Below are 10,303 nucleotides of genomic sequence, written 5' to 3'. Positions count from 1 at the left end.
GGACTTTTCAGTTAACTAGAGTGACACTTGTGGATGCACTAGTGCACCAACTCACTATTAACTCTCTATTAGTTCCACAAACAATTTAGAAGTAATTTAACTAACCCAGTAGTGATCTAATTTCCAAGTCATTTTAAACTCATACATGAACCCTAAAGCTTTGGCAGAACATATACATAACTACAGAAAGACTTCCAATGTGAAATTCCTAAGATAATTAAGTTAATTAAAGTTAACTAACTTTTTACAAGTTGCTATGAGAATAGAATTTTATTTTAATTCTGAGTTTAATTCAATGACAAATTGAACTGGAATTTTTTGTTGCCATTTCTCAACACACATATATTGAAATATTTGATTTATAACTAAATTAAAAAAATATTGATATTTTTTAAATGTTATATATCAACTCCATATTAAAAATGGAATAAATTACACATGTAGTAAGCTCCATATCAAATAGTGAAGGAATTACATATTTATATGTTTTAACCAACTTAGATCCATCTTAATTTTTTGTTGCCATTTCTCAACACACATATATTGAAATATTTGATTTATAACTAAATTAAAAAAAATATTGATATTTTTTAAATGTTATATATCAACTCCATATTAAAAATGGAATAAATTACACATGTAGTAAGCTCCATATCAAATAGTGAAGGAATTACATATTTATATGTTTTAACCAACTTAGATCCATCTTAACTCTGTATCTACCAAGTGCCCAAAGGGATCAAATCTCTTGAGGAGAAAAACTTTTTAGAGTAAAAAGAGATTTGATCCCTCTCGCGCTTGGTAGATCTGGAGTTAAGATGGATCTAAGCTGGTTTAATTATTAACTATAATTATTATTATTTTTAAATGTAATTTTAGCAATTAAAAATATTTTATTTACTTGATAAATGAAGTCTATTTTGTTAGTTGGGATTTCTTCTTTGTTAATTTTTAAATATTCTACTTAATAATGAGGTTTGCTTACTATTTAGTCTATTGATTTCTTTATGTTATTTTCAAATACAAAATTTAATTAACACTTATTTGATAAATAAATTCAAATTTTATGTGAAATCAATCATATTATTTTGTGAGGAAAGGGACAACCTACTAGTTTGATTCATTAACCCTCCTTTTAAATGTGTTGCAGATGTCAGTAAGCAATAACTGCGAAAGAAATTAAAAACAACCCATATTTAGCTGAAATACCTTGTTATGTATTGCAATAGTTAAAACCCTTGCAATTTCCTACAACAACTTATAAATTGAAAAATGGTTAAAGCAAGACAACAAAGAAACTCTTCCACTTCAGTGGTTACCTTCGTAGGAATCCAAAATCACTTGTTAGCCATCTCTCTTCTGCTCTGCAACCAACAAAAACTAGTTGGGCAAATAGACATAGTAAAAATGAAGAAACTAATATTAATCACAAATGAGTAAAATTGGAGAATTGTTATTTTTTTAAAACACTATGCACCCATTTAAATAGGCTACATTAGAGAATAATACTATGGGAAAAACCATGGGTTAAGAATACAGTAAACTAATTGGGCAAATAGACACAGTAAAAATGAATAAACTAATATTAATCACAGATGAGTAAAATTGGAGAATTGTTATTTTTTAAAAACACTATACACCCATTTAAATAGGCTACATTAGAGAATAATACTATGGGAAAAACCATGGGTTAAGAATACAGTGGGAAAAACCATGGATTGTCAAAATAATAATAATAATAATAATTACTTAATTTGAGCGTGGAAAAATGTTTAACATACAGGACAAAACATTACAACATTTTGTTTATTTCTTTAATTATATTTTATTTTTATTGTTATTGTTATCTAATTGTGATTTTTAAAAAACACTATGCACCCATTTAAATAGGCTACATTAGAAAATAATACTATGGGAAAAACCATGGGTTAAGAATAGTGTGCGAAAAACAATGGATTGTCAAAATAATAATAATTGTTATTATTACTTAATTTGAGTGTGTAATAATGTTTAACATGACACGACAAAACATTACAACATTTTATTTATTTCTTTAATTATATTTTATTTTTATTGTTATTGTTATTTAATTGTGATTTTTAAAAAACACTATGCACCCATTTAAATAGGCTACATTATCCCCCGATCAGGGTGAGTGCTTGAGGACGTATGTCAAAGATGGTTGCTAGGCCAACTAAGGGACGGGTACTATCCACCACATCCCACACGCTCATGGCGGTGGGTGCGGTGGCCTCCCGCATGACAATGGACAGAGGGCAATGGAGAAGTGGCAGTCAGTGCGAGGGTAGTGACGAAGGTGGGAAGGACATGACAGGAGGGGCGATGGGATAGAGAATAGAGAAAGCGGATTATGGAGGCAGACATGGTGGTGGGAAGAGCATAGTTGTTACGAGGAGACAGAGAAATGACGCGACATACCAAGGAAGAGACTAGAAAAGACATATGTGCATTGGCACTAGGTATATTATCCGGCTTTACTCGTATAATGTAATTCTTTCTGTGTGTTTCCATGGCAGGGGAATGAGAGAACAAACCTAGGAGGGGAATTAGGGAATAGGTGGGGGAGACCTCTGCATGCTAGGAGGGAAGGGAATTGGGTCCGAGTTAGAAACTAGCATCGAGAGAGATCATCGGGGATGGGACCTTGGGAAACCACCTGCAATTAAGTGGGCTAGCCAGATTACTAGAGAGGGAAGGCAGAATGTAGATAAGAAAGTGCGAGGGAGGGCAATTGGGAGTGGCAGAGAGGAGTGGAAGACACATAAGACATAGGGGTGAGGGAAGGTGATGAGAATGGGAGCATTGGTTATCTAGCTCGATGGGTGGGCGGTGAGTGTCGTAACCATAATTCAAGCTGAGCACCAAGGCATCACCCCAAGGAGTAGAGGAGAGATATGCAAACACAAAAAAGGTGGAGAGGCTAATGCTTGGCAAGTGAGTTGCGCTGATAATTCAGGCAGAGGAGAGGTGATGCATCCTTGGGCAGAGGGGCACCGGGGCAGAGGAAAGTGTGGCTGGAAATGTGAGGGGAGGGGAAGCAACAACAACCTGGAATGACTGGGACATACACTCCATGAACTAATGTGAATCGTGTGTGAATAGGCTCGCATAGCAGAAGAGATGGCTAGACCAGCCCGTGGAAGAGGACGGGGCAGAAGGGGGAAGGAGTTGCCTCGAGCAGCGGACCAGGGCACCTCGGAACCTAGGCATGGGAGGAAGCCGGTAGAAAGGCTCATCAGTGAAGCGACAACAACGTATAGGGTAGGGACGGATGCAGGCATCCACAAGATTTTAGAAGATTGAGAGGAACAGATAAAGGATGAGGCAAACTCCGAAGAGGAAATGGAGACCTAGTGAGAGGTAATCCCGAACCCAGTGAATACTAGGGGCAGACTCACGCAGTTTAAGCAGACTCTATACTTGTATTGGCTCATGAAGAGCCTTCTAGGGAAGGCCATGGAGAAACTTTCAATGGGGATGAAAATGACCCTCCAGGACATGCCAAACTACAAGAAAGACCTACAAGCCATTCAGTTCCAGCTGTGCAAGAAGGACATCCGCCTAGATCGTATTCAAAGGCATATCCCTTGTATTATCGAGTTGGCAAATGTACTAGGAGACTCAGTCGAGGACCCAGCTCCGGTGGACTCAATCTCAAAAGATCAGAAGGAATAGTCAGGTTCCAGAATGCTTTTTGGTTTTTTGCAGATAACATTTACTTTTTACTGATGTATGCTTATGATAGACAAAAACTTAGGCTCTTATCATGATATAGATGTATATATAGCTTGGGTTGATTGCCTGAAACTATATTATTTTTGGATGGCATATAACGAGGATAGGTGGCCAACAAACTTGGTTTCCCACTGGGCAAGTTGAGGCCACCTATCTCATCTATGTGGTGTAAACTTGTCTTTTATAAATAGAAAACAAAAGGTCTTGCCAAGCTTTAGAAAAAAAAAAAAAAAAAAATAGGCTACATTAGAGAATAATACTATGGGAAAAACCATGGGTTAAGAATAGTGTGAGAAAAACAATGGATTGTCAAAATAATAATAATTGTTATTATTACTTAATTTGAGTGTGTAATAATGTTTAACATGACATGACAAACATTACAACATTTTTTTTAATTGTATTTAATTTTTATTGTTATTGTTATCTAATTTGACGGAATCAAAATGTTTACATAACATAACCTTACAACATCTCTTCCATATTGTGCTTGAGAGACCGTCTCTGACACAATTATGTATTCATCCATTCAATGATAAAAACAAAACATACAAAAAGACAAAGGACCACATATCCATACAAATGCCATGTGTGAACATAAGAACTATAACCATTCTATAGACTTGGGTTAGCCATTCAATGATAGAAACAAAACATACAAAAAGACAAAGGACCACAGATCCATACAAATGCCATGTGTGAACATAAGAACTATAACCATTCTATAGACTTGGGTTAGTGGAGGGATTTGAACCTCAAACCTAATGGTACATAATACTTCATTATCATGGCCATCTCCAATTGAGTTGGATGTTAGTTTAACATATAACCTCTTCTATAGACCTGGGCTAATGGAGAGATTTTTAACCTCAAGTTTCATAGTACATAATACTTCATATCATGACCATCTCCAATGGAATTGCCCCTGCTATTTTTAAAGACTATTCTATAATATTATATTAAAATTATCCAAGACCTATTCCTAAATAGACATACATGGAAAATATTTAATCTCAAAATTTTCTAAATTATTCTCAGTAGTAGTCACAAATAAAAAATCTAGATTTATCTCAAAAGTAATTATGTCCTTAGTATGCCCTCTTAATTTAAAAAAAATGTCATGTGAACATGAGTTATGGTTTTTTTTTTTGGCATGTGGTATTAATAAGTCATGATGTTGTAACAAAGCTTATTTTTAAGTTAAGAATCTCCATGGTAGAATAAGAGTGAATCTACATGATTAAGAGTTTTGTTACATGTTCTTTTAAATGTATATATGTTTGAGTCATATATTAGATCTGTTTATAATTAATAATAAGTTAAAAAAAAGTTATAATTTAATTAATTTTTATGATTTTTTTAATCTTGACAATGTGAGATGTATCATGATATAGGTATTTTAATATCCATAGATATTTCTAGACCATTTAATTTATATATACATCTTAATCACAGATCTACTAAGGTTAGAGAGAGATCAAATTTCTTGAGGTGTAAACCTCTTTTAAACTACAAAAAGAAAAAATATTTACATTTCCAAAGAGAGATAGAGAAAGAGCATTTGTAATTTTCCATTATCTAAATTGTATTTTTGAATATATAAATAGATTCAATACCTAAATTTCAGTTTTTGATGCATAAATAGATTTAACGCCTTAAAAATCTCCTTTACCAAAAACTATATATACATATATATATATATGTATGTATGTATGTATGTATGTATGTATGTATGTATGTATTTTTGAATATATAAATAGATTCAATACCTAAATTTCAGTTTTTGATGCATAAATAGATTTAACGCCTTAAAAATCTCCTTTACCAAAAACTATATATATATTTTATGAGTGAGAGAAATTTTTTTAACCACAATTTGTAATATTTGTCAACAAATGCTTTCAATTAAAATTAACAAATATGTATATTCTTTTTTGTTTTTTATTATAATCAATATTTGCTTTCAATTAAAATTAAAAAAAATATGTGTATTCATTTTTTGTTTTTATTATAGGCAACATTTTTTTTAATTGCATTATTGTTATTTTAAAAGGAATTTGAATATGTGTACAATGCTCTTCTTTGACAATTATATTCAATACTTGAGGTATTTAGAAACATTATCAAAATTTAGTTAAAGAGTTGAGGCTTCTGTGATCCATATCAAGTTTGTGAGAGATTTTTCGGTGAAAATCACATGAAATACCATTTGTCGACGCGTTTCGAACCAACCAGTGTGGTTCATCGTCAGGACAAGTTGAAGAAACAGATCCAGCTTAGCATGTTAAATAGTCTGAGCAGAGCCTCCAACGGCTAACTTGACCAATGACTAGTTTGACTTTAGGACTGGGGTCAAAATTATTTTAATAATTTTAATTAGTTATATTCAGGACCAATCCCTTAAAAATATATATAGAAATATATAAAATAATTTTAATGGGTGTTTGTTTAAAAAGTATTATTAAAAATTATAAGTTAATTAGTATTTAAATGGAAAATTAGTTACATAAAGGACCTTATAATATATGAATAAATTATATGCATAAATATAAATATATAAAGTAATATTAATAGGTTGTTATGTTTGTTAGAATTAATAAATATAATGAAATGAACTCAAAAAAAATTAATAATAATAATAATAATAAATAAAAACGAGAAAAATAATATTGAGTTAAAAAAAATAAAAATAAATAAATAAATAAAAGTAAAAAATAATAATAGTAATAATAATAATAAATAAAAACAAGAAAAATAATATTGAGTTAAAAAATAAAAATAAAATGAAATAATAATAAATAAATAAAAATAAAAATAAATAAATAAAGCAATAATAATAATAATAATAAAATAAATAAACCAAGAGGAGGGCAGAAAAACGACTAGGAAGAGAGTGCTGAGACCCAACACCTACTGATTTTCCAGCCATCCTCTCTATTGAGATTGTTTGGCCTCTTTTCAATCTCAAGCGCTTCCGTAAATTTTCGATGATGGAAGTGCGAAACCTTAGCAATAACACTAGCCTCCTCAATACAAACATAATGATTGATTTTCTCAGCATGTTCAACTAGAGCGGAAGACTTAGCTCTCCTATGCTTAAGGTCCGCTGCATGCTCACTAATCCTTTGATTAATGGAGCGACCAGTCTCCCCAATATAGGGGGTCCCACAGGAACAGGGGATAATATAAACACCTTTCATGTCCTTAGGGTCGATAGGATCCTTCACTGATCTAAGGGATATATGAATAGTGTTCAGGGGCCTAAAGGTCACAGGGACACTATGCTTCCTGAGAATCCTTCCAATCTTATCAGTGGTTCCCTGAACATACGGAAGATGGACACCTGGAATTCGTTCTTTCGGTTCTCTTTTAGTTAGAGAATTCTTGGTAGCTTTAAGGAAAGCCTTCTGACCCATGTATCTACTATAACCATTCTCAACAAAGACATTAAGCAGATGGGAATTTTGAGAAAGAAAAATCTCATCTGCTTAATGTCTTTGTTGAGAATGGTTATAGTGGATACATGGGTCAGAAGGCTTTCCTTAAAGCTACCAAGAATTCTTTGACTAAAAGGGAACCGAAGGAACGAATTTTAGGTGTCCATCTTCCGTATGTTCAGGGAACCACTGATAAAATTGGAAGGATTCTCAGGAAGCATAGTGTCCCTATGACCTTTAGACCCATGAACACCATTCATATGTCCTTCAGACCAGTGAAGGATCCTATCGACCCTAAGGATATGAAAAGTGTTTATATTATCCCCTGTTCCTGTGGGACCCCCTATATTGGGGAGACTGGTCGCTCCATTAATCAAAGGATTAGTGAGCATGCAGCAGACCTTAAGCATAGGAGAGCTAAGTCTTCCGCTCTAGCTGAACATGCTGAGAAAACCAATCATCATGTTTGTATTGAGAAGGCTAGTGTTATTGCTAAGGTTTCGCACTTCCATCATCGAAAATTTAGGGAACCGCTTGAGATTGAAAAGAGGCAAAGCAATCTCAATAGAGAGGATGGCTGGACAATCAATAGGTGTTGGGTCCCAGCACTCCCTTCCTAGTCGTTTTTCCGCCCTCCTCTTGGGTTTTATTATTATTATTATTATTGGTTTATTTATTTATTTTTATTTTTATTTTTATTTATTTATTTATTTATTTATTTATTATTATTATTATTATTATTATCCTAACTCAATATTATTTTTCTAGTTATTATTATTATTATTATTATTATTATTTTAACTCAATATTGTTTTTCTCATTTTTATTTATTATTATTATTATTATTATTATTATTATTATTGAGTTAGTTTTCTCATTTCATTATATTTATTAATTCTAATTAACGTAACAGCCTATTAGTATTAGTTTATATATTTATATTTATGCATATAATTTATTCATATATTATAAGGTCCTTTATGTAACTAATTTTCCATTTAAATACTAATTAACTTATAATTTTTAATAATACTTTTTAAACAAACACCCATTAAAATTATTTTATATATTTCTACATATATTTTTAAATATATATATTTTTAGGGGATTGGTCCTAAATATAATTAATTAAAATTATTAAAATAATTTTGACTCAGTCCGTTGGTCAAGTTAGCCGTTGGAGGCTCTGCTCACACTATTTAATATACTAAGTTGGATCTGTTTCTTCAACTTGTCCTGACGATGAACCACACTGGTTGGTTCGAAACGCATCGACAAATGGTATTTCATGTGATTTTCGCCGAAAAATCTCTCACAAACAAAATTTATTTTTTAAATTAATAATGGGATGTAGAACCATTATTTAAGGAAAACCAAGACACCTCCAGTAACCCATTGATAGTTTGCCAAAACAAGTTTAAATCATTAACCTATTTTCTTATGTTGAAAAAAACACTTAATCAAATAAATAGTATATATCTTATTTATGCAACATTATTATTAATATATTAAACTTATATTTTATAATGATTTTACTAAATTTCTATATTTTAAAAAAGTGTGGTTTATAGAGCCTTAAATTGATCATTTTTTTCCTCAAAAATCTAACGATAAAAGTGTGTTTAAAAATGTTTAAATTGTTTTTTTTTTATGGTTGAAATAGACTAAGCTATCACCAAAATCCCTTTAACACCCCCAAATACTGAAGCTTGAAGCTTTACCGCTGTAACCCAATTTCTCTAAAATCATTAAATTACTCTTTTTAAAAATAAATACAATTTTTCGTTAGATTCATTTGTTTTAGACCTTGAACCTAAAGCTAAAAGCATCGTGATTTTCCCTCTGGATAACGGAACATGTTTTTGAACACACGAATAATACACCAACATGATTTACCCGTGGGCCTACTGTCACTCAACAGAGTCCAGAATTAATGGTCTCCATTCGGAGACATGCCTAACCCTATTGTAGCAGCGGATTAATATGGCTCCGAATAAGCCTCCGCATACGGAAGTGAATATACAGCGGTCTGGAATATACAAATTATACAAAACAATTGGAGAAGGAGCAAATCCTCTCGCCAAAAAATGGCGCCGCGGGGTGCTGCCATCCATTCGTTGGAATCACAGTTACTGCCCTTTCTTCTGCTTCTGGGTTTTGTTTTCCAGCTTCCTCAGTAAGCAGGAACCTCTCAAGATCTCCTATTCCCAGTGGCGACACTAGGATTGGAGATAACAAAGGAATTGGGCTCCTGCAAGAGAATCCCATCAAATCCGGGGACAACCTTTTCAACTGCATTTTAGCCGGCGCCCGCTTCTGCAATCGGCTAAGAGACCGCCGCTGGGATTGAGAGACCAAGGATCGAACCTCGGCCGCATCTTCATCAGGTCTCTTGGTCGATTCAAACGACTTTTCCTGCACAAATTCAACAGCAGCACCGCCACTTTGGCTGGCAGCCATTTCTCCTGACCTTTTCACAACACCACCAGACATTTTGCTTGGCGGAAGGCCCCTATTCGAATCCCCTTGCTTATGAGAAAAATATCGACCCTTTGTTACCACAACTAATTGCCTGGAACAGCTCAACAAGTTGCAGATTCGATTATAGAAATAGGGGTTTATATAGAGAGATGGGGAATTGGGATTCGGGAACAGATTGCAAAGTATATTTGGTATTACAATAACACAAGAAGTCTAGAAGAGTGGCGAAGAAGGGAGGGATCCACGTCAAAGAAAGTTCGATGTGGCGCTGGTCATGTGACGGCGGTCTCGGCCGGGGTTCGTAGATCTGATCCGCAATTGTTGTGGAATTTATTACAGAAATGTATTATTGGAAACGACAATTAAAACTATGGGTAATTGCCAATGGAAGCATTTCTATGGTCTAAGAGGTCTCATACCCTCGGAGTGAATCGCAGGGTCAAAGAGTATCGCCGGAAAGCAAGACTTGGCGTGCCATGTTGGATATCACCTTTACTCTTTGGGTTAAAGATCCAAATGGGCCACGATTAAATTGTGTAAAACATAAATATTGAAATAATTATTTTGAATATTGATTATGATAGGGGTGGGGTGATAAGAATGGATATGTGGAATGATTGGATTGTTTT

At 33.3% G+C, this 10,303-nt stretch overlaps 1 protein-coding gene across 1 annotated transcript; it reads right to left on the bottom strand.

Annotated features, from left to right (window-relative positions):
• Window positions 1–9,040: 9,040 nt before the first annotated feature.
• LOC149149490 (uncharacterized) lies at window positions 9,041–9,996 on the bottom strand. Its single transcript, XM_089442209.1, has one exon. The coding sequence runs from the start codon at window positions 9,684–9,686 to the stop codon at window positions 9,237–9,239; it is 450 nt and encodes a 149-aa protein (XP_089298335.1). The 5' UTR covers window positions 9,687–9,996; the 3' UTR covers window positions 9,041–9,236.
• Window positions 9,997–10,303: the final 307 nt, after the last annotated feature.

Source organism: Pinus tabuliformis, chromosome 9, assembly GCF_031772625.1.
Source record: "Pinus tabuliformis cultivar Carrire ecotype Pingquan chromosome 9, CPIR1, whole genome shotgun sequence".
Classification (NCBI taxonomy): Eukaryota; Viridiplantae; Streptophyta; class Pinopsida; order Pinales; family Pinaceae; genus Pinus; species Pinus tabuliformis.
Note: the sequence above shows the minus strand (reverse complement) of the source record. Positions and strands in the feature narration are given on the sequence as shown.